A 25,387-nucleotide genomic window follows, 5' to 3' on the forward strand; every position below is an offset into this window, starting at 1 on the left:
AGCTACCCTGTAAAGTTTTTGAGAGAATTTACTGCATAAGTATACATGAAGTGTTCAGAACTGTCTGGCACATAGTAAACATGACTTTTATAAGAAACCCTTTAGGTGGGATCCCTGCTACCTGTCAGGGGTCCTTAAGACTCATTCCTCAACAGTTCGGTGATCCTGGACCACCAGTTAGGTTCTGATACCAGATATACAATCCTAAGACTCAACCTATGACATCTGTGGAAAATGTCTAACATAATTGACCCACTCCAATTAAGTCAAGAATTTTTAACTGTAGAATCCTTCCCAGTACTTCTGTTCTGCAGTTCCCTGAGGGGTACCTATGAAATTTCTGCTTCTGGAGTTGCATCATAGATTGTTCATATGCTGTAGATAAATTCTTTCTTGAAATTTCATTTTTGTCCTTCAAATTCAATTTCACAGGTTGAGCTCATAGTAATCTCTGAAGTTCAAGGTCCACAGCAGGGCCAAGAGCACTTATGTGCTATGTGTGCTCTAGCATGTTGCTTAACCTCTCTGTGCCTCACTTCCCTAATATGTATAATGAGGATGCAAATACGAACTGTCTTACAGGGTTGTGAGAAGTCAATGAGTTAAGACACCTAAAGTGCTTAAATCAATGTTAATAGTCAACATACTTTGGAAACATTATGCTAAGTGAAAGAAGCCAGACACAAAGGCCACACAGTCTGTATGATTTCATTTCTAGGAAATATCCAGAGCTGGCAAATCCATAGAGACAGAAAACAGAGTAGTGGTTGCTGGGGACAGGGAAGGGGGAGGATAATGACTCCTTAATAGGTACAGGGTTTCCTTGTGGGGTCATGAAAATGTTCTGGAGTTAGATAGTGATGACGGTTGTAGAACACTGTGAATGGACTAAGCGTCACTAATGACAAAATTTTCATTTTGTGCATTTTACCAAAATAAAATCATTTTTTAAAAAGTCAACAATGTTTTCCATTACCCAAATTACTACATAAATGACTACAAGAATGTGAAATGTACTAGGTTTCCCAGAGAGGTAGCTCACAGGTTCTCAGGCAGGAGAGGGAATGCTGTACTGGGGGCCGGGGGGGCCGGGGGAGCCGCGGGTGTTCAGGACAAGCTTTGTAAACATGGCTACATCTGACACTGGCCCTGCCTGAGAGACAGCCAGAACCTTGTAAGAACTGATAAGCCAAAAAGAAGGGGCAAAGCACAGCAAAGCCACGCAGGTGAAACGTGAAAGGTGGGGAGCAGGGGTGGGGGCTGCCACTGAACACCAGGGTGACAGCCGTGGAGAAGACTTTTGGAGAAGTGCACTGAGAGCTTGAAAAAAGATTTTAAGTCTAGTTCTGTCATTTAGGAGCTGTGAGATGTTGGGCAAAAATCTTCCTGCTGAACTTTCTATAAAATTGGAATGCCCACAATTCTGTCAAAGAGATGCTATAAGGATTAAATGAAGCCATGAAAGGCGAAAGCTTGATCTAAACCTGAAACACTATGTACATGTAAGGGATGTGACCCTGGAAATACGGGTTCTTGAACTTGGCTGCACAGTGAAATAACCTTGGGAGTGTTAAAACCTTCTGATAACTGGGTGCCACCTCCCAAACCCAGCAATCCTGGTGGTAAAGCAGTGACATGCTGAAGGCTGGAACACGGTACAAGGCGGAAGGCAAGGATCCAGAGAGGTAGAACTTGCAACCACTGTAGCTGGTGAGGCAGGGCTGGGGTCAGGGGGTGGGGAGGGGGTCAGGCCTTGGGCGGGGCCTTTAACCTTGACATCCCTAGCACGCTGACCCTGGGCTATGAAGGCAAAGTTAAAATTACTCATTCTCCTTTTGAAGAGGGCCAGGAGATGTGCAGTGCAATTTAAGAACAACTGAACACCCATCCCAAATGAGCCCCTTATAAGCAGGGCGCACATTTTTGACCATTTTGTATTCGTCACACCAGGACTTACACATACTAGATGATCTCGATTTTTTGTGTTACTGTTTTTAACAATAAATGAAACAGCTGAAACACAACAGGCCTTGTCAGTAAGCAGAATAAACTGTATCTCTCTGGAAACCTCATATATGTAGAAGAGCTCATTCCCTGAGGTGAGTTAATAAGATAAAGGACATGTTGCAATAATTCAAGTACGAGCATTCTTTCTCCTTCAGAAGACAGCATGTAATTTTTGCATGTTTCTTCAGGAGTCTCAGAGGAACTGTCCACCACGTCTTTTAGAAAAAGCTAGACACTTCCGGCCTCCAAAGCAAAACAAATCCTATGCACAACACTGAGACATGCTGAACAAGTGCTTCCAGCCCTGGATTCCCAGTTCCTCCATTACAATAGCCCATACCCAGATCTGCTTTTCTCAGCTTTCCCCCTGGAGGATTCCATGGGATCTGTCACTGCTGGCCTGTGTGTCTGAACTGGCGCCAGTTCCAAGCCAGTCTGGGTCCTTCCCTGGATTCTGACCGGCCACCCTCACTGCCATCCATGGAGCACTGATGCCACCCAACACAGAGAGCAACTGACAGAGCAGTAGCTGCCTTGGGCCTGGAGTCTCAGGCCCCAGCGGACAGGGGCAGTAAAGGGACTGTGGTCAGTGAAATGCCAGGGCCGCCAGAGTGTGCTGCGGGTTAATAATTAACCTTTGCAAGCCTTTAGTTCATTGGGGCTTTTCTGGCTGAAGCCCACATCCCTTTCACGCACAGGTGACAGGGCAGGCAATGTTTCTCCTGGGCCAAGGAGAAAAACATGACCGGCTTTCAAAAGGGGTAGAGGAGCCCTGGAGGGGGAGGGGCTTGCATCATGTCACTGGGCCACTGAGAGAGGAGCTGGGAGGGCTGGGTGCAGGAAACCACTCTCATTACACCTAATGACTGCTCATTTGCCACAGGTGAGCAGCATGGAGCGGCAGGGAGTGTTTCACGGCAAACAAGAAAGATCTGCCATCCCAGAATGAGACTTTGGACCATGTGGTCCCCAAGTGCTCCCTTAGGGATAAAACCCAGCAGTTCCCGCAGCCCTACTGGCTGCCTGCCTCCCTTCTCTCTGAAATCTTTATTGACTCTGCTTCCTTAAAATGTCTGCGGGCACCTCCAGCCAGGAAAGATGGAAAGGCTCGCTGGAGGCCTCCGGAGACGGTCCAGGGACCCAAACAGGGGTGAGCCAGAGAAAGAATCCAAGGTCAAGGGAGACATTCAAAACCAGTGTCAAGGAGCTGATGAAGAATGAGGTGGATATATAAGAAAAAGATACTCTTTCATCAATCTACTGACAACTTTGTAACGATGAAGAATTTGGGCCTTCTCAAAGAAGCAACATCCAGTGAAGATGAGGAGGATGCCTGGGCTTGCGAGCAGGGCTGAGCAGGCAGTGGCAATTTTGGATGTATCACTTCAAGCCTTAGTGCCTGTGTTGATGCTGATCTGACACCCCGAAGGCTGTTCTCCCTCTTGTCCCCAGAGCCAGGAGCTTTCTCTCACTTTCTAGTTGCCCATTTCCCCTCCCAGTCCCTCTACCTTAGACCTCCTTTGAGTTTTAATTAAAACTCTGTGGCACTTTCCACGTGGGGGGGTAATGACTTGTCTCCACTCAAGCTTTGTGAGGGCTAAGAATCTGTCTTACTGTTTGTGTGACCTGAGTAAGAAGCTTTAAATAATGCCTGTTCCCTGTGCCAACCATACCGCAGGGTAACAAAATGTTGAGGTTGCCATCAATGAAATCCAGAAAGCAGCCCAGCTTCAACAAATAAATGGAAGGGAAAAAGGGGGGGGGAGGGGAAAACTGGATTAAGAGCTTTAGATATATTGTGCAATGGGGAAAATGGGGAGATGTTGATCAAAGGACACAAACTTTCAGTTATAAGATGACTATGTTTGGGGGATTTAATGTACAACATGATAACTGTAGTTACTAATAATGTGTAGTATACTAGAAATCTGCTAAGACATATGCACAAAAATGGTAACTGGTGAGGTGGTGGATATGTTAATTAAGCTTCATGCACAGTAACCATTTCACAATGTGTACAGGTATCAAACCACCATACCTTATACCTCCAATACATACAAATGTTCACCTGTCAATTATACCTCAACAAAGCTAGAGGGACATTTTTTTTAAGAGCTTTAGACAGAACATCAACCAAATGCAATGAAAGGACCTTGCTGCCAACCGAACAGGAACATTTGCAAACTAAGTATCTGATACTAAAAAATAAACTGTTAATTATTTTTAGGTGTTTTAATAGTATTGTGGATATACTTTTTAAAACATAGACCTTATCATTTAGAGGTGTGTACTGAAGTACATTTGAATTGCATATTTGGAATCTGGTTTAAAATAACCAGAAAGGGACAGAGTGGGGATGCAGATGACATGACAGTGGCCACAGAGACAAGTGATGAAGTTCCATGACTGGGCATTTGGGGTTCATTATATTCACTATATGATGGGTATGTGGGGTTCTCTCTACCTTTGAATATGTTTAGAAACTTCAATAATAAAAACTGAAAAAAAAAAGTGGGCAGAAGTGAAGCAAATACTGCAGATGTGGCAATTGCTCCCCAAAAGCTAGGCACCAACCAAAACTGAAGTCAGGACTGTCATTCCTACTTGGTGAGCAAAGACCAGCAAGGGGGACTGAAAGAAAAGCATTCCCTCTTGTTCTTTTGAGGTTCCCTTAGCAGAAGGGGGTGTGGGAGACAGTCTCCTAAAGACCAGCAGGGAATGAGCTGAACACAATGAGAAAAATACAACTCAACTACAAAACAGGCAAAAATTATAGAAAAGCATTGCAGGAGAAAATACGTTTCTGGCTCATAAACATCCCTAAAAATACTCAACCCCATCAATAACTGGGAAACAGTGAAGACCTGCAATGAGTTCCCACTAACTCCCACTAGACTGGTAAAATAAAGCAAAGAAAAACGGATTAGCAGATGCTGCTACATGCTGCTGGGGCTCTGGGAAAACAATGTTGTGTGATCTTAGAAGGCCCCGTCCACCGCCCTCCCAGCCACTCCACTCCTGGGTACATACTCAAGAGAGACACACTTGCTTGCCCATGTGCACCAGGAGACCAATTCCAGAAGGTTCAAGGCAGCATTTTTTTCCTAACAGCCCCAAACTGGAAACATCCCATATGTCCACTGACACAGGATAAATTTCAGTAGATTCATGCAATGGAGTTACTATAGAGCAGTGAGAACTACAGTTACCTCATCAGTATGGATCTCACACAGTACCGAGTGAGAAAACCCACCTACATAAAGTTCACAAACATGCAAAATTAGCAAGATAGAGTTTAGGGAAACACATGTGTGGCAAACTTATAAAGACAAGGACAGGCTGCGAGACAAACTTCAGGAGACAGGGAGGGAGGGGAATGGGACTGGGAAAGCACATGGCAGGGCTTTACCAGCCCTGGACACGGGTGGTCTTTGTTTCTAAGCTGAGTGGTGGTATAGGGATGCTCACTGTATTGTATTTTCTTTAAGCGATTCATGTTATAGACACTCTTTAGTATTTATAGATCATCATTAAAAAAACATAAAGTATGTGCCGGACAGGAAACTTGCCAATGCTGAGTAACTCAGACCAAACGTGAAGGGGAAAAGCTAAGACCAGGGAGGATGATTAGCATGAGGCACAGAGTCCCAGGGGAAGGTGCCAGAACGCTGCAAACACAACCAAGGGGACATCCAAGGGTCCACTGGCAGTGCCGTAAATGATCAGGCAGCCCTGAGTTAGGAAAGCCCAGACCTGTACAAAAATCCATAATGTGGGTGAATGGATAAGCCACATTTGGGTGGCATACACACACAGTGGCATACTATTCAGCCTTAAACAGGAATGAACTTCTGACACATGCTACAACATGGATAGGCCCTAAAGCCATGGTAAGTGAAAGAAGCCAGACACAAAAGGATAAATACCGTGTGATTCCACTTACATGAGGTAGCTAAAAAGTCAAATTCAGAGAGACAGAAAGTAGAAGGGTGGTTGCCAGGGAGGGGTTGGGGTGGAGGAAGGAATGAAGAGTTAGTGCTTAATGGGTACAGAGTTTCAGTTTGGGAAGAGGAAAACATGCTGGAGATGGATAGTGGTGACGGTTACACAACGTGCTTAATGCACTGAACTATACACCTAAGAAAGGTTGAAAGGGTAAATTTTATGTTACTCACATTTTACCACAATAAAAAAAAATTCATAATTCAAGGTAGATGTTGCTGAGCAACTGAGCAAGCAGGATGAAGCAACTGTCAGGCCCCCCGCAACCTGTCTGAGCAGAGGTAAGATATGATAGGGACAACATTCAGATCATGAAACAGGCATGGAAGAGACACCACACTGCTGAGGGACGCCAGCTCCGCAAGCACCTGCAGAACCAGGCAGTCCACATCCTTCTGCTGGGCCGGCAGTGTGGACAATTCTACTCCCGGGATCCAGCTCAGGGCTGGAAAACAAAGAAGCTCCAGACGGCACTGCACCTTTGGGGTATCACCTCCTAATTCTCAACTTCAAGAAGGAAGCACTGGGCACTCAACCAGCTATGACTCTGGGGAAAAGAATCTGCAAAAAATGGTGAGAAATGGCAGACAGAACTCAAATGCCAGAGATGCTGACAGGCACAGAGGTTCAGGAGAGATGGGGTTTTATTACATGAAATTCTGACCTTCCCATGGAGTTCCAAAGAGCACACATTTCAAGGAAGAAAGCTGGGTGTGCACAGCAAGGACCAGGGGCAAGAGCACTGGAAAATGACTCAGGAAGCCTAGATTCATTTCTGGCTCTACCACACTTGCTGGCTGAGTGGTTCGAGGCCATCTGCTCCCTGAGACTGTGTGTAAATGCGAAAATAATACCTTCCCAGGCAGTGACAATTAAAGGAAGTAAAAGGGACTCTGCCAGGCTTGGGGGTAGGGCTGCCTGACAGGTAAGATGCCAGGTGCTTTGCATATCAACCTTTAACCCCAAGTGACAGGTATTACTCACTTAGTATCCACACGCACACGCACAGAATGAGGGCGGCATTTAAGTTATCCGAATAAGCACAAAACAGGGCAGCAAACTGGTGAGAAGCATGTCAGGAAGACTGAGGGAAAAAAAACATTTTTTTAAAGCATACACCATGCTTATAAACATGGATACAAAAGCACAGGTGGCAGGACGGGAATATGTAATATGCTTTTCTTTGTGATAATTTTAGTGTTGTTCTATGAAGCACTTTTGCAAAATGTAGCCTACTTCTGACCTCGGTGTTGGAGAATCATGGCCATCAAACCCGAATGCCCTCTGAGCAAATCTACACCCACTGAGTATGACCAAAGATGTAAATCGGACCTCTGGAAATCCCAAGTGGCCTGCAAAGGATGCCCTTCTGAGGCTCAGGGGTCCCCATACACTGGGGCCATCTGGGGCAAGCTCAGGACCCATCCACCTAGCCAAGTCATCCCCAATCATGCTGTCAGAGGCCCCTACCAGACCACAAACCTCCTCCAGCCAGACTCTCCAAGCTTGAAGCTGGAGTCTACCTTTACTAGCTATGTGACAGGGGCAAGTTTTTTTTGCAAAGCCCCAGTTATCTCCTCTACAAATCAGGGGTAACAACAGTGACCACTAATAGAGTTTTTGTGAGAATGCAACTAGACAGTCACTGATGCACTTAGGGCAGTACCAGGCAGGCAACAAATGCTCAGTACACCTTGGCTCTTACTAGCTCCAGACACCTACCTGCAGTTCAGAGGCTACTCACTCACTCCAGGTTGAGGGGCACAGCTGGAGCTCATAATTCCCTCCTATGCCAAGGAGCCCAGAGCCCAGGGAATGGGATTTTCTGACTCCCAATCCTCCATGCATGTGCACCTACTATTTCCTTTACCCCAACACCTTTTAGCCAAATCCATATGGAACTCTACACATCCTCTGGGACAAATGTCATTTTAGACAGCAAACCATCTCCCACTCCACCCCACAGCCCAGCTGCTCACCCCCTGCACTACCTTATGTGGGGTTAATGTTATCTACACGGTCTCACCGAGTGGAGTGACCTCATCCCTCTGGTATCCCTCCGGGGAGCCTAATGCAGGGTAAGTGCTCAAAATGCCTTTGCTGGCTGATGAAACTATACAGCAGGTCAACAAAAACATTTTGGAAACAATTAAAAAAAATAAACCAGAAATTAAAATCAAGTGGGACTAGCGAGATCAATCCAACTCTAGAGAAAAGTCAAAGAGGCTGCTGAAGGAGCAGGACTTGGGTGGAGAGGCGCACACGGGACACAGCAAGGCTCCTGCCTGTGTCAGCCTGATCAGCTCTGGCCGGCAGCAGAGCACAGCGAAGCGAGAGGGCAGCAACTGCCCCAAAGCAGGTCTTCAGAACACGAGCCTCGAGATGCAAGGGAACTCTATGGCCACATCAGCAGGACTTTCAACCTGCCAGAAAGCAGAGGTCGGGGGGTGGGGGATGGAATCCCAGGATGGGGAGCTTGCTTCTCTCCCAGGCAGGGGCAGTAGGCTGCACACAGCTCTGATGGCCAACCAGCTCCCCACCCCAGCTAAGGGTCCCAGGGCATGGAAAGGGATGGAGGGGGGCAAGGGCTGCCACCCTGATAAACTCAGCTGTGTGGTCCACCCCTTTCCAACTGTGCTAAAGGGGTCAGGAGACAGACTTCTATCAACTATATAAATTCATCATTTTAAATATGTACTCACACCTAAATACAAAAAGAAAAAACTACAGATGGATACACACCACAATTTTAAGAGCTGTTATCTTGGATGGAATTTTAGATGATGTTTTCAACTTCTCTGTATTTTCTAATCTTCCTGCTTTAAGCATGTTCTCATGTGAAATGAAAGCAGGGGAAGAAAGCACACGCCAACCTGAAAAAATAAAAACCCACCACCACGATAATCCACAGCCGACCCTGCCTGCAGGCAGTGACCGCGGGCCGGAGATGGAAACCTGAGTGCGGCTGGAACCAGACTCCCGCTGAAGAGAGCACTCCAGGCAGAGCGGAAACGATGGCGCAGAGTTGGGCAGTGAAGAAGGATGGGACATGTGTTTTGAGGACAAGTCGTGGGCGGAGGATTTCTGTAGTTACTGATATTTTTTCCTAAATCCCTATGTAAGAATTTAAGGGGAAGTTCTTCACCCTCCCCCTGACATTTTGCTATTTCAAAATTAAACAGACCTGTGCCTTCATCCACAGCAGTGCACCAGGGACAGAATTCAATGAGATTATGCACGTGAAAGTGCTTAGCAAGTTAATATTTGTTCAGTCCTGGACCAGTGCAGGGTCACATTACTGGCACTGGAGAGGCAGGCAGCCAGACCCCGCCCCCTACTAACACTGACAATCAGCAGGTGTGAAACCAGACTTAGTGATCACACCCACGTCCCATATCCCATTTGGGAACGATGTTCACCATCCACCTCTCTTTCCCACCGCCCAAGTGCCCACCTTTAAAATAAAGGTTTTTGTAAAAAAAAAAATACACAAATTCATGACCCAGCTAGCTATCTAGTGCTCCCTGGGATCTCATTCCCAGTCTGGGAAGGGGAAGGGGTAAGCACTGGAGGGCCATCTTCAGCCATTAGCTTTCCCTCGGGCAGGAAAAAGCAAGCACCCAGAAGCCTAGGATCAGGCAGGGGGTCCATGTCCTCCAGCCTTTGTGGGGGGGGGCAGAAATGAGAAGCTGCCTTCTCCTGTTTCCTGGGGTGTCTCATATGATTCCCATTTCTCCCCATTAAGTGAGGGTTAAGATACTCCTGCCCTCCAAGCTGGAGTCCACCACGCCTCCGCCTTCCTCTCCCTCATACACGCAACTGACCCCACCTGCCACTGGCTCTGGCACTCTGACCCCTTCTCCAAGCCAGGCCCTCATCACCCTGTCACATGGACTACTGCAATAGCATAACTGGCCCAGCCTCCACCCCACTGTGGCCAACATGGCAATCTGAAGCTCAGGTGTGATACTCAAAGGCGGCCAGTGCCCCAGCCCCCACGCTACTGCCTACAGTGGATTTACTGCCCCGTGTGGCTGCCCTCTGTTCTTAGGTCTAAAGCCAGTGGTTTTCAAAGGGTGTGAAGGGACAACCTTCAACAGAATCACTGGTTGTTAAAAGTCCAGCTTCCTGAACTACTCAATCAGAAATTCTGGGAATGGGCTCTGGGAATTTTAACCGGAGAAAAGAAAATCCCAGATGGACTTTAAGTACACTGACATCAGAGAACTATTTTGCTGGAGTTTCCCATTGTCTGGAAAATGTGTCCTACTTTAAACGGCCAGGAACACATCCTGCCTCCCTACTATGATCCTGTGTTAGGATCAGGGGTTGATCTTCCTACTGCTGATCCTACACTCACCTCCAAAGACTAGACAATTGGGGTCCCCAAAATAGTCTATTCCAACTCCCCTCTGAGTGACTAAAGGGAAGTCACATTATATCCACAGGCCTAAGTTTCCCACATACACTATAGGAGTGTATGTGCTGTCTAGGGTCCCTTTCACCTCCAAAATAAGGTATACGATCTTTATGCTGTATCATGTACATTCTGTGGCCATCAGAGGTTCCAGGCCTAAAATTCTAAGAACCTGCATTTTTCTCTTTATTGGGAGAAGGGTGGGGGGTGGGGGGATTCTTTTATTATCCAAAGTGAAACTTTAATAAAGCATCTCTCATACCATATCCAACTTCCAATTCCCACCAACCACACGAAGTGCCACCTTCCTGCCACAGCTTTTTTTTTTTTTAGTCCATTACTAGAAATTTTTCCAAACTCTTTCCATAGGCCAAAGATGAGGAGTGAGAAGTGTGTAAGATTACAACCCACTAGTAACCCTCCAGCATCCTGCTGTTTCCTGAGGATTCTTATATCCTTCCTGTCATGTAACCTTCCCAATATCCGCATTTTAAAGACTGGAAAATTGATGCTCAGAGAGCAGAAGTTGCCCAGGGCTACGCAGCCAACCTGTAACATCTGAATGTGGGTGTTCTAAGTCTGAAGCACTCATGCTTGGACACCACTCTAGTGAGTCAACGTTGAGGTCCACATACCGCAACAACTGCACCACAGCCATACCGGCCAAGAAGCCATGCCCTCCAAGGCCTGGTGGGAGTGCTAACCAGCTAGCCACAAATCCTAAGGGCTTCTGCTGGAAGGCTGTGTGCACGGGGAAGGAGGGAGATGGGGCTGAGCAACAGCTACACGAGCAAAAGTGATGCCTGGGATTTGGTCAATAGAGAGCTGATAGGAGTCCACGGGGACCCCGCTGCCAAGCACACTAATGGGATCTTCAGAGGCATTAACAGAAAGGAAGTGCCCAGGTAGGTGGAGGGAGTCTTGCCCAGCTCTGACCAGGCCACACCTGAAGGCAGGTTAGGGCTAACCCGAGGCAGGCACCTTCCACGGCAGGGCCAGGCTTCCTGAAGAGGAGTGGCTCAGGGAGGCACTCATTTCTAGGGTGAGCTAAGGGCTCCCCTGGAAACGGGGCTTGCACAGCAGGTCCACTTTAGACTGCAGGCTATAAATGGGTTTTTAAAAGGATCCTCTAGTCACATTTTCTCAAAGACTGAGAAATTACTGACTGTCCACAGCAAAGGAGAACACACAGGTGTGCTAGGGGACACAGCCCATCATCAGCCAAGAGGGCTCCAGACCCTGTCAGAAAGCCTGCAGAAGACAATTACAGTTGCTTCTTCCTGCATTACATATAACAACTGGGCCAAGGCACAGTCAAGAAGTGGACTTGACACAGCAAGTATTCTAAAAATGCACAAGGGACACTGGATTTAGGATCCTATGATCTCAAGTGTCAAAGTCTCCAGGATAATTCATCCATTCCCCAGCACCACATTTGGGTGAGCCTGTCATATTATTTAGCATCACTTGGAATAAAAAGATGAGTTTCTACCTATGTTTCCCAATGGCTTCAGGCCACCTCTTTCACCTTTGTGCCCACAGCACAATGCTGGGCACATTGGAAACACCCAGTAAATATTGACTGAAGACTGACATGCCCTGGCATAGTCACACTGCGGGTGGTGGTGTGTTCGAGGCCACTGAAGAACACAAGTGTCCTGCCTAGGGCTAATAAAATGGTTTATGGCACTGTACAACCACTTTCAGTATGCTGAGCAAAAGGAATTCTCAAAGTTACCACCACCAGAGTGTTTTAATTACAAAGGAGCCATAGTCTGCCTAGCAAGTGCCCTGGTGCCTGTGGAAGTGACAGGAGAGAAAACCCAGCTTAGGTGTATGGCAGCCAAAGGTGAATCCTATCTGTGCGACACCAGAGCCCAGGTGGCAGTAAAAATCCAGGAACACAGAAGAGAATACTGACATGTGGGGCTAAATGCCAAAGAAGACAGCATAAAGAGTGAGCCCGGTGAAACGGGGCTGAGCAGGCATGCTACTAATTCATCGGGAGCTGGTTGCCTGGTGCTAACCTCCAAACTCCAAGATTTAATTACAGAAACTAAAACTTCAATCTGGAAAGACTAGTGCAAGAGACTGTGTGATGCAGTTCTAATATCTAGTAAGTCTTTAAATCGATGAGCTGTGCTCACAGGTGATTTTTCTTCATCTTTCTTCCCTGAGGGTTCACATGAGAAAAACCAGCATTTGCTTTTTATTTACCTTTGGACAGGGCATATTCATGTGTGTATAAATAAAATTAGGGGTTCATGAAATCATATCTTAAGCACCAAGAAATCTGCCATTATAAGAAAACCTGGTAAATTCTTTCATCAAGGAGATTTTTACAAAGTGAAGAAACCTTTTAAGATCCAAATATCCTTCTCCCCTTTGCGCCATCAGCTTTAATAAATCAGCATTCCTGCCCCCACCTGTTCACTTGCGTACCTGTTAGGATCTATTTACCATGCATGCCCTTTATTCAGTTTGCATTTTTCACCCCAGAAACACCACTTACACCTGTCGCACAAACCCGACAGAAGCAATACATTTTATAAACCAATCATCCCTGGGGAACAGACAAGAAAGCCATCAGCAAGGAGCACTGTCAAAGTTCCCACGGAGAGCACTGCTTTCCCAGATCTGAGATACAAAATGCGCCACTCCTCTCCACACACAAGCTGCCTACCCGTCCACTCCTCCCGGCTCTTCAGGCCTCCCCTCCCCGCTGCATAAAAGCTGGACAGCCTCAATCTTGGGAAACAGTTACATTTTAATGCAATTTTAAAACAACGGTTTAAGCACCAGAATATAGCTCCTTTTCCATGAATAAAAAGGCCCCAAAACAGTATTATCATAACAAGTCTATATCCTATAGAGAACACCAGAAGCCACAAAAAATAAAATTGCCATAAACTGAAAATGTCTCAAAATGAAGCCTGTTTAGGGAAGCTGTATTAAACTCCAGGTCATGCAAGCTTTGGTTTTCCCATCTATCTAAAACCCTTACATGTTCAGGAAGTCCAGAGAATTAAATTCCCTCATCCAGGAAGGCCTAATGCTTTCTTTGAAAGTCCGGGTATGTTATTTTTTTGCCTTGAAACCCTCGGGATGATCTGTAACATTCATCTAAAGCCCAATCATTGCTGTCCCCTCCGTCACACCCAAACATTCCCAAAGGCGCTGTCTGCCGCAGCGCCCGGTGCGCGGTAGGCGCCCCATTAATGTGCAGATTTGACTTGATCAGATCTGGCCCTTCGGCTAGAAAGGCTCCTTGATTGCTGGACGCCCTGGCGGGGACAGCAGCGCGGGCCTAGCTCTGCTGGAAGGGGGCGGGGTGCAACCACCTGTGGCCTGGTGGCCCGGGACTCAAGACCCGGTGCCGCCGCCCTGGGGTGCCTCGGCGGCACCACGCAGGTTACCGGGAGGAACGTCCCGCGCGCCAGGCCCCGGGGCCGACTCCGAGCGCCCCAGCAAGGGCTCTGCCGGCGCCAAGTTGGCTAGGTCCGAGACAGTCGTTCTAGAGTTGGCTCCCAAGTCGCCCAACTCCCGGCGAGGCTGCGGCCGGAGGGGCTTTTGGGCATGGGGGTGGGGGCGGAGGCGCCGAGAAGGGAATCTGGGAGGAGGAGAAATGGTCCCCTGCCTCCCTGCTAAACTTGGGGCACCTGCCGGGCAGCTCCTCCCTGCCGTTTTACCAAGGCCTGGTGGCGAGCTCTGGGGGGCGGCAAGCGGGCCACCCCGCACTGCAATGAACTGAGATTGTCTAACCGAGACCGGAACCTGGGGGCGTACGGGGAAACCGGCCACCGGCACCAGGGGGCGGGGACTAGGGACAAGGGGACTTGGTGCGCCAGGGAGAGAGTGAGGCCCAGAGGACGAGGTGGCAGCCAGAGAAGGCGCGACTCAAGAGCCCTGTGCCAAGGAGGGGGCGAGCCAGGGATGGGGCCCCGGGAGAGGCAGGGGCAGGGTGGCCCGAGACGGAACCAGGGCTAGGGAGTGCTCGCGGGGGAAGAGGCAGCGCCCCAGAGGGAAGCAGTGGCGGAGGGGAGCTGCCCCGGGGGCGCGGGGTGCCAGTGCCCCGAACCCGGCCGTCACTCACCGGCAGGTCCACGCTCACTTCGGTCCCGTCGAGCAGGAAGACGCGGCAGTAGAGGGTGGCCTTGGCTGCGCCGGTGGCAGAGATGTGCACGGCCGCGCCGCCCGTCAGCAGGGGCCCGCCGCCGGCGGGGAACACGCTGCCCCCGGGCGCGGCGGGCAGCGTCGAGGCGGCGGCGGCGGCGGCCGAGCCCCCCCGCGGTCCCCCGTCGCGCTCGTCCCCCAGCCCGGCGGCCCCGCGCCCTGCCGCGCCCCGCGCGTAGCGCTGCATGGAGCGGCGGCCAAAGGTCCGGCGCAGGAACCGCAGCATCCTGGCTGGGGGCGCCCCCTGCCTCCGCCCCCTGCGCGGCTGCCGCTGCGCCGCCGCCCAGGAGCGCCCCGCGACGCCGTCAGTTCCCGCGGCCGCCGCCGCCTCCAGCGAGCTGCGGCCCGGGGCTCGTTCCCGCCGAGGCCGAGGCCGCGCTCTGGCTGCCTGCGGAGCGCGCCGGCCCAGCCAGCGCCGGCTGCGAGTGGCCGCAGGCGGGAGGGCGCGCTCGGGGCGGCCCCAGGGCCGTCCCGCCGCCGCCGCCGCCGCCGCGAGCGCCCTCCCGGGCCGGCGGCCTGCGCTTGCCGCGGAGCCGCTGCTGTCGACGGCCGGCCGCGGGCGGCCCGGGGACTGCGCGGGGCTCGGGCTGCGGGCTGCGGGCTGCTCCCGCGCCGCGCGCCGGCCGAGGGCCAGCCGGAGCAGGGCGCCTGCGTGCTCTAGGCGCGCTCGCTCCCACTCGCCGAGCCGCGCCGGGGGCCGGAGGAGGCCCCGCCGAGCGCCAGCTCCCAAGGCGCCTTTTCCTGCGCCCGCAGCCCCCGCCTCCCACCTGGGAGGCTGCACCTCCAGCCGCCACCACCACCACCGCCGGGACTGCAGCACGCCCTCCTCCCTCGGGGCTGCGCCGAGTTATTGCAAATCGGGTCAGTGCTGCCCCCTGCCGGCCTGAGCGCCCCCTGCTGCTGTAGGTGTGCTCACGTGTGTACACGTAGGTGAGCACACGCGTGTTTCCGGCGCCCCAAGCCCTGGAGACGCCCGAGAGTCTCCTCTCGCCTCGTTAGAAGAACAGGGCTGTATTCCTCCTGGGAAACCTTGATCCGAAGGCCAGGGAGAGAGTAGCATTGAGTGAAGGCCCTCCTGGGCCCTCAGTTTGCCCTTCTGAGAAAGGAGAGGGGTTTTTAGGGGCTCTACATAAGGTCCCAGCTGCTTAAGTTTTGTCAATTGTAAAAACTCAGAGCTAGAAGGGCCCTTTCATCCATTCCAAGCCAGTGAACTCATTCCAAATAAGGAAGTTGAAGCCTGACAAGGAAGGGGAGTACTTTTCCAACCTACTACGCAGAAAGCACCTTTCCTCAGGGAACTCGTGTCCCGTATTGAGGCAGAAGCATAAATAGCCGTAACTGAGAAGGCTAGTAAAGGTTCCTGGGAAGCAGAGTAGCACAGGACACACTGAGAGTTTGGGAAGTGGAAAGAGATATTTATATGGAGAGAAGTGTTTACAATGCTCCTCAGGTATACAGATTCAAGGCCTGCTTCATAGAAAAGTGAGTTGTCCAGTGTTGCTGAAAGAAGGTCAGACCTCTAAAGAAGAATAACACCACTTTTTGGGCCTGACGCTGTGCTAAAACCCTTTTGTCTTGCCAATGGGTTTCAGCCCCGCGCAAGTTCGCTACGGATTCAGTGTGACCAAAGAAATTGACAGCAAAACATTCTTGGGGTGAAAGGGTTATACCCAAGTTTATTTCCAGGTGGCAGGTCAGTCACTAAAAGCCCATTCACTCAGAGCAAGTCTGCAGGCAGCAAGCCGGTCTCTGCCTCTGGGCCCGTCTGTCCACACAGCCGTCCTCTGGGCCTCTCTGCACAGTTGTCCCGCACAGCTGTCCTCTGGGCCTCTGTCCTCAGCACTGCCACCACTCCAGCCTCTGCTCTGCTCTCCTGCAGCCTTGCAGCCCTGCCACCGTGTCATGTCCAGAGCACTGGGCAGAGCGAGCTCTTTTTATAGAGTCAACAGCCATGTATTGCCCACAGGTGTGCAGTGAGCTAGTCAGCCATGGCCAGGTGAGAATCCTGGCCTCAGGAACTCTCATTTTATCCATGCCTTTCCATTCATCATCTCACCTAATCCTCAGGACAACCTGGTAAGGTAGATGGTTTTATCCTCACTGTACAGAGAAGGAAATTGAGGCTTAGAGAGCTTAAGAGACTTGCTCCAGATATTATGGTTAATAGGGGCTTGTGTGCAAGGTTTCAAAGCTGTTCCTTCTAACTGCTGCCAGGTTGAGGCATGTGGCATGACTGGCAAGCAGTGAAAGTTTCTGAGAGGTCTGCGTGGAGGCAGTGGCCACAGCAAAAGGGACAGAGAAAGAGGGAACAATGAATTCAGGAGACATTCCAAAATAGAAACTGAGGATCAGGCACTGTCTTAGGAGATTTCATGAATGATATTTCCATTAATCCTCACTCCAGCCCTTCCAGGTAGTTTTATTTATCTCCACTGACTTAGGTGGAATTTGGGGCTTAAGGAAGTAATATGCTTGCTCTGGGGTCTCAGAGTTCCTGGATGGCAGAGCCAGTATCATCCCTTGTTGCCAAAGGTTCCCTTTACAGGGGTTCTCCCATGTGGAAGGGTTCTCCTAGGGGCATCTTCAGTCAGCCTTCAGGTGCCCACTCTGCTCTCCTCCCCACCAGACTTAATAGAACACTATCAGCAAGTTGATTTTCAAAATTGCTTTCTAAGGATAGCCCATGTTCTACTGTGTAGCCAGGAGTGCTGTGGAAGATTGAATAATGGTCTCCCAAAGACATCCATATCCCAATCCCCAGATTTTGTGAATAGGTTACTTATGTGGTTAAGGGACTTTGCAGATGTGATTAATTTAAAGGGTTTAAGGTGGAGGGATTATCCTGGATTACCCGGATGGCCTGAAGAAACAGTCTAGCCCTAAATTCCTGGTCCTCTTCTTGGTCATAAGCAATAGCTTGACTTTCTCAGTTTCATGGGCAACATTCAGAATTTGATCCCAGAGTCACCTTCTTGCCTTCTTGTTAAAGCTCAGCTGCCACTTGTTTCCCCACCTTGCAGGTTCAAGAGTCTTTCCCATCACTACTGCGGAGTTTCCTGTCATCAGCAGACCTTGCAGAGTTCCTTATGCACCCCCTCCAGAGTAGCTGTACTTGTTAATTAACCAGCTCTTAGGCCTGTCTCGAAGGAACTTCTTTCAGAAATGTGCCATCTATCCCTATCCTTCAGTCCCTGGCTAATTTCCTAGGCCCAATAAAATTGTGCCCTCATTCCATTGGACTCCTTTCCCTCCCCACCCCCATAGAACAAGATTACACTATAATGTATGTTCCTATTTACTCCCTTGTAAATTTTTCTTTCCATGAACATTTATTGAGACCTTCCTATGCACCACAAAGCCTTCCTTACCTTTCCAAGTGTTTAATAAATTTCAGCTTAACCTTTCTGCTATTGTTTCACAATAACAGCTATCAATAACTAAAGACTGTGTAGTCTGCAGTGGGCAGCTGTGGTTTCGGCCAGCCTAGCATCCATTTTCCTTCTTTGGGTGACAGAGTTTGGGTTACTTGGCAGAACTATTTCACACCTACTCAGAGGCCTGGTGGTCTAGGTGAAGCTGACCCCACCCTCTGCCTCAAGTATGGCACATAATCAGGCCTAGCTAGTCACAGCATTGCATTTCCTGGGGAACCTATTAACTGGTTCAAGGATGAGCAGTAACCCATGTCAGGCCAATGAAGGTCAGTCCTGGAATTCTTATTGATATTACTGGGAACCAGCAATGTTAAGCCTGGAAGTGCTTGCTGTGAGCCCACCTTAACACCATGTGGAGAAAGCCTGAGGATGCTACCAACACAAAGAGAAACAGAGCCAACAGATGGAGAGACATAGATTTATGGTAGTTTAATTTTGACTACCTGGATCCAGCTGTGCCTGAAGCTACCCTCTGAAATTCACAACTTAAGAAGTAAGTCATGTTAGAATGAACATTTTCCAGGCCTCAGATCTTTCCTTTGCTTCACTTGTTCTCTCTCCTGAGCACAGGGCATAAACATTGATTTGAATAGGTGCCCCATTTTGTTCATTCTTTAAGGTCTCATTTCCAAGCAGATAATTAAAACAATACTCATCACTGAATTGTATAGAAATAAATGGAGAGTTAATAAGTCATCTAAACTTTTCGAGGCAGAATTGACAATGACAAAAGAACTTTCTGGTGACTGCAACTGAGTCCCAAATTTATATTTTTAGCCAATTCTTTCCCCCTGCTCCAGATCATATTTCTGACTTCTTCCTCAATATCTAATCCCTAGATCTCTATTCCAAATATCTACTCTCCAGCCCTCTATCTAGACTCAAGAGATCAATCTCTGGAAAGAAACAGGAGTGTTCCCCACTTCCCCAGTGCCAGCCCTAGAATGGGTTTCCTACCTGAGGACTCATTTCTTTCCTGAAGGATGTGCATCCCACTTTGGGGAAACACAGGTGGCTCCGATGAACTTGGCTGTCTCTTTCTCTCTCTTAGCCAGTTGCTACCTTTTATTCCTTTGAATCCAGTGGTCTAAAATCACTGCTGTCCTATAGAATTTTCTGTAATGATGGAAACATTTACATCTGTGCAATATGGCAGCCGCTGGCCACATGTGATTTTTGAGCACTTGCAAGGTAGCTGGTGTGACTAAGGAACTAATAATATTTAATTTTATTTAAAGCATATGATTAATGGTCATCATACTGGACAACACAGAAGTAGACATCACTGCACCCCATTTCTTTGAGTTGGGTTCATGTACCCAGTCCCTGATTATTTGTTATAAAATAAAAAACCCATGTTTTCCCAAGTTGGTCAGAACCAAGGTAAATGATTCTTTTGGGGAAGCCCTAGGCAGCTGGGCTGTTGGCGGTGATGGAAGGTGCTTGTGAAATCCTGCCATAGCTCAGAGCACACTGTGGAAGCAGGATTCCAAAGTGAGGGTCCCACAACTCACCCATGACATTGCACAATCTGGGCACAAAAGGCAGACACACAAAAGGAACCCTCCCCATCACCTCCTTCTCTGTGTAGACTACAAACCCTAGTTCAAGCCAAGGGGAGAGAATTCGAAGAAAGAGAAGGTAGTGGGTAGAGTCAGATGCATGCCAGTGAAGGTTTAAGAAGAATGAGGTCTGTGACGGGCCTCTGACACAGGCTAGCTGGGGACAAGCTAGCGGCCCTCGCGACCTTGACAAGAGTAGTGTTGGAGGCAGTGGATGGATGGATGGGTTTAAAAGAAATGGAGGCAGGGAAAAGGAGATGGTAGTTCCAGGGCACTCATTTAAAAAGCCTAGCATCAAAGGGAGGCAGTGAGGAATCAAAGGAAAAGAAAGTGACTTCTGCTGAAGTTTGAGACTCTCACTTTTCTCACCTGTAAAATGGGCGAGTATTACTAACCTCAAAGTTTTGTGTTGTTATGGCAAAACAGGTAACTGATGCAAAAAGGAAAAAAAGTTTATAAACTGCAAAATCCTGTGAAAATATAAACCTGGAAAAAGGAGGGATGAGGGCAGTAGCTAGAAGGGGTGAAGGATTTGGTAGGGTATGGTTCTTATTTTAGTATTGGAGAAGCCAATACATATAAGGAGAATAAAAAAGGAAGAAGCCTGTAGAAAGGGAGAGACCCAAGGAATGAGGGAATATCAGAGAGCAAACACATAAAGGGTGTCTGTGGGGAAGGAGTAAATGGAGTGAATGGCATTTTCTGAAGCTGGAGGGAAGGCTGGGTGGAGCTGAGAATTGACAAATGCTTATCAGAGGCACCCTGCTTTTCATTCCCAAGGGAACAGTAGAAAGGATAACACTTCTTTATGGTGTGCAAAGGTTTATGGCTTATTAAGTGCAGTCAGGAACAGGACTGCTCTTAATTGCTCTGCATAGCAACCCTGGCTGTGAGGTGCTCTATCCTGTTTGCAGCAGAGGAAATGGGGGCTCATAGAGGTTGTGGGACTTCTCTGAAGTTACGTAGCTGGTAAGCTCGCTCTAGGATTGGAACCCCTGGATCCCACAGAATTGGTTGGGCCTCCTTCCCTCCGTGCCCTCTCCACACTGAAACCTGGCCCTTCCCTGCAGCGACGCCAGCTCCTGCCCTCACTGACTCACTGGGAGGAGGCCCCTTTCTTTACTCCCCAGAGCCAGTTTCTGACCTTCAAGACCCCACCCTCTCTTTCATCCCTCCTGTCTCAGCCTCTTCCCTAGCCCTTTCCTCCCTTTTGGAGGAGCTATGAGAAATAAAGGCAGGGGTTCTGATGATATTAAGACAGGAGCCACTGCAGGCCCATCCTGCCGGCCACGCCTCTGGCTACCCAGAGATTCCCAGGGGAAGCAGGCACCAAGGGCTGTGGCAGGGGATACAAGCTGTGCTTTGTTTCTGCTGGGCCTGCGCAGCACCCAGAGCGCTCTGATAAGGCTGGGAGAGATCCGAGGGCCCAGTCTGAACTCCTCAGAGGCTCTCTCCTTCTCCCTAAGCACCCCTTTTGTTGGGGGGATGTTTCCTCCTCCTGGTCAGTAGCTGACTAGGGACACAATGGCCACAGTAGTTAGGTGTGGGTGAGAAGAAGGGACAATCACATTCTTGTGTGTCATTTTTTTTTTATGTTCCGTGACCCCCAAGCACAAGTAAACTTGACCTAACTGTCGCCATGCAATCTGACCAATCAGATTGGTATTCTGTCTTCTTAAGGTGGAGAGCAGAGTGGCAGGGAGGCTTTTCCTGGTGTGGGGAGTAGAGCAGGAATTACAGCAGCCTCAGATGGAAACTTCCAGCCCTCCTTCTTCCCCAACCCCCTTGTCCAACTCACTCACTACCTCCCCTGGACCACCAGCAGCCTCCGCCGGGGGTCTGGCCCTCTCCAATCCATCCCTTCCCCAGCCCCCAGAGCCACCGACCCTTTGAAAAGGAGACGGGCCTAGGGGTCCCCTATTTATGATCTTTCAGCAGGGCTGATAACAAGGGGCACTGAGAAAAGTGTCAAAGTCCCAGGAGTCTAGAAAGGGACCTGGGGTCATGTGTGTTCCATATCTAGACAAATTCCACATAAAAATTTTTAGCCAGCCTGTATTTATTTGCTGGGGAGATTGAACAAATTTTAAACCCAGGCTCACCTTCATTCTCAGAGGCCTTGTCTTCCGTGGCTGGCCCTGCCTGCTGCTGCAGCCCATCACTTCACCCCCTGTCCTAAATTCTAAATTACTGCCATTCTTCAGACACCCTAAGGCGCCCTTCAAGCCTTCATATGCAAATCCATCCTTCTCAAGTATATTTCCCACCTTCCCACCTACAAACTCTTATCCACCCTGTAGAGCCCAGATGGGCCCCCTCTGTAAGGTCCTTTCTGAAGGTCTTTAGATAGACCTGCGTGTTTCCCTTCTCTGTCTTCTTACAGCACCATATGTACATGCATCTCCCTCTGCTGCTTGCCTTGGGCAGCCTCTCTGTGCTAAGACTATCAATCATCAACAGGTGCGGATGATGGCAGTGTGACTAGTGTGAAGAAAACTGAGAGATGCTGAAGAGGTAAAGCCAGTATGATGTGGTGACCCAAGGCAATGGGCACAGGGGACTCCTAGGTGTCTAGCAGGTGAGACCTCTTTCCGTCCAGATTGGAGCTACTTGAAGATTGGAGCTCATCCTGTTTACCTGTCATCCCCTGCCCTGTGTGGTCCTGGCTGGGGTCACCTTCAGAACCAGGGTAGGCATGCGCCTGCCAGGAAAAGTGAGTCTCAGACTAGAATTCAGCAGAAGTCCCATGTTTTTTCTTTGATACCTCACTGCTTCCTTTTGATGCTAGGCTTTTAAAATGAGTGATCCAGGTCTACCATCTCCATTTCCCTAGATACTAGATAATCTGGGGTTTGAAAAACTAACTTTGCAACCTAATTCTACCCCTGCCACCCCCCTCTGATCTTAGTTAAATCAGTTCTCCTGGGGTCTTCCTGTCTTGGGAATGTGATCTCACACACACACACACACACACACACACAAACACATACGTGACGGCTGGCACACATAGATGTTCATTAAACTGTCACGGTCAACAAGCAAGGGTAGGCATCAGACAGTTCAGTCCAGAAGCATAGTTCAGAGGTGGCATTGAATCCTGGCTGTGTTGCTTACTTGAGAGTGACCTTGGGTACAGAATTTGAGCCTTTACGCCTCAGTTTCTCATCTGTTAACAGGGCCTAATAATTGTATTGGCCTCAAAGGTCTGGTCTGTTGTAAGGAATCAATGACATGCAGTATCTCAAGTATGTCTGGTAACTAACTACCCAACACATGTGAAGGGTTATTGTTAGCGCTTCTCTTCATGTAATTATTCATAATTTTATATCCATTAAAAAAATAGAAACCTGGGTCGGAGCCTGGCTGGCCTAGCAGGGGGCCAGGAGAGGAAAGGTGCCCCACGCCTTGGGCAGGGGAGTAGAAGTGATGTCAGCAGCCCAGGGCCTTTGGCCTGAGGGTTGGCAGGGACCACACAGGCCAAACAGGGACTGGGAGAGAAGAAAAAAGAGAAGTGAGGAGTATGAGGAAAAATACAGCCAGAAAGAGAGAGAGCTATCACGTGGCCAGGGAACCAGCTCCCAGTGAACAGAAACCCTGCAAACCGGTCTGGGCAGTTCGGAGCCTGGCCAGGTCAGCCGGTGCGGCCAGCACCCAGAGGGAGCAGCCTGTCTCTAGGAGGGCCGCCCTGGGGCGGTGCCCAGGGCCTCCAAGTTCCCCCCTGGGAGGTATGTCAGGAGTTCTCCAGGCCCAACCTCCGACAGCCCTTCTGGGTCTGGGAGAGAGAGAGAGAGACTGCTTCAGGGAAAGCTGGGCACACAGCTATACAAGAGCCTTGTCGCTGATGGTCCCACAGAGCTGGATTCCAGACTCCTCCAACAAGGGTGCTAAGGTCATTCAAGTAGGAAAGGATGGTGTTTCCAATAAATGCTGCTGAGAAAACTGGGTAGCCACATGCAAAGGAGTGAAGTCGGACCCTTACATTACAGTATATGCAAAAATGAGCTCAAAATGGACCAATTGTACTAAATGTAAAAATGGACTGTAAACATTAAACCTAGAAAACTCTGACAAAGATGGTGTGTATATTGGAACCTGCAAACTGGAGGCCGCCTCAGGGGCCAGGCCCATGTCACAAATCTACACTCATGTCAGCCTGCGCTTATGGGAAATGCCTCACATATACCAATCACAGTCCTCTGACTCAGCCTTATCTAGCTTACCTTACCCTAGGAAATAGGGCCTGCTGGCCTCATAAGGAAATTCCTGGCCTCTGGCGAATCACGCCATTTCCGTGTTGCACCGTTCTGACTCTGTAGAACTCGCTCTTGCCCGGGTCCCTCAGGATGTGCTTCGTCGCTTGTGAGGCACTGTGCTGGCCCAGGTGCGTGATTGTTTCCCCTTGAATAAAGGACATCAGACTCATCACTAAACTGTATTACTTGTGTCATTTGACCAAGATGTTTTCCTAGAAGGACACATAGGAAAAAATCTTCATGATAGTGGAATTGAGAGAGACCTCTTGGCTATGGTATCAAAAGCGCAGCCAAAAAAAAGAAAAAAAAAAGATAAATTACACTACATCAAAATGAAAAAATGTGCATCAAAGGACACTATAAAGGGAGTGAAAAGATTACCCACAGATTGGGAGAAAATATTTGCAAATCATTTCTCTGATAAGGGATTAAGAGTCAGAATAAATAAAGGACACCTAAAATTCTACAACACAACCCAGTTCAAACAAGGCAAAGGATTTGAAAATACATTTCTTCCAAGATACATAAACAGCTGCTAAGCATATGGCAAGATGTTCAACATCACTATAAGGAAATGCAAATCAAAATCACAAGGAGGTCCCACTTCACACCCATTAGGATGGCTACTATGAAACAACACAAAACAGAAAATAAATATTGTTGATGAGGATGTGGAAAATTTGGCAAGTGTGCATTGCTGGTAGGAGATGAAAAATGGCCTGGATACTATGGATAAAAGCTAAGTGATTCCTCATAAAGTTAAACATAGAACTACCTTATGACCCAGCAAGTCCTCTCTTGGTTTATACATCCAAAATAATTGAAAGCAGGGATTCAGCCAGATCATTGGATACTAATGTTTTCAGCGACATTATTCACATCAGCCAAAAGGTAAAAACAAGTCAAAAGTCCATCAACAAATAAATGGATAAACAAAATGTGGTATATCTATACAATGGAATATTTTTAAGCTATAAAACGGAGTGAAGTGTTGATACATGCTACAGCATGAATAACCCTTGAAAATATTATGTTAACTAAAATAGGCCAGACAAAAAAGGACAAATTTTTTATGATTCCACTCAGATGACATCCATAGAGTAGGCAAAATCATAGATACAGAAAGTAGAATGGAGGATACCAAGGCCAGAGAGATGGAGGGATGGGGGAATTAGTGTTTCATAGATACAGAATTTCAGTATGAGATGATAAAAATTTCTGGAAATGGATAGTGGTGATGGTTGCACAACATTCAGGGTGAATACACTGAATGCCACTGAACTGAATTCTTAAAAATGGTTAAATGGTAAATTTTATGTTATGTATATTTTACCACAATTAAAAAAAAAACCCTACTCTACCACATATAGTATGATCAAGTATGGGCAAGTCAATTAAGTGTTTTGTGCCTTAGTTTCCCTATCTATAAAATGGAAATAATAACTGGGAGGATTAAATATATCAGATAGTTAAAGTGCATCAGGTACAGTAGATGCTCAAATGTTATTTTCCCTTATTGCTTCTTTTTTTTCTCCAAAA

General features: G+C 48.5%; 1 protein-coding gene across 5 annotated transcripts in view; it reads right to left on the reverse strand.

The window, feature by feature from the left end:
* Window positions 1-14,825, reverse strand: part of EPB41L4B (erythrocyte membrane protein band 4.1 like 4B) — a 122,409-nt gene extending 107,584 nt beyond the window's left edge. For all 5 annotated transcript variants that reach the window (XM_036903325.2, XM_036903323.2, XM_036903324.2 and 2 more), the window contains exon 1: window positions 14,520-14,825. In XM_036903325.2, coding sequence (XP_036759220.2) covers window positions 14,520-14,825 — 306 coding nt within the window. The remainder of the gene's footprint in view (window positions 1-14,519) is intronic.
* Window positions 14,826-25,387: the final 10,562 nt, after the last annotated feature.

Source organism: Manis pentadactyla, chromosome 3 (assembly GCF_030020395.1).
Source record: "Manis pentadactyla isolate mManPen7 chromosome 3, mManPen7.hap1, whole genome shotgun sequence".
Classification (NCBI taxonomy): Eukaryota; Metazoa; Chordata; class Mammalia; order Pholidota; family Manidae; genus Manis; species Manis pentadactyla.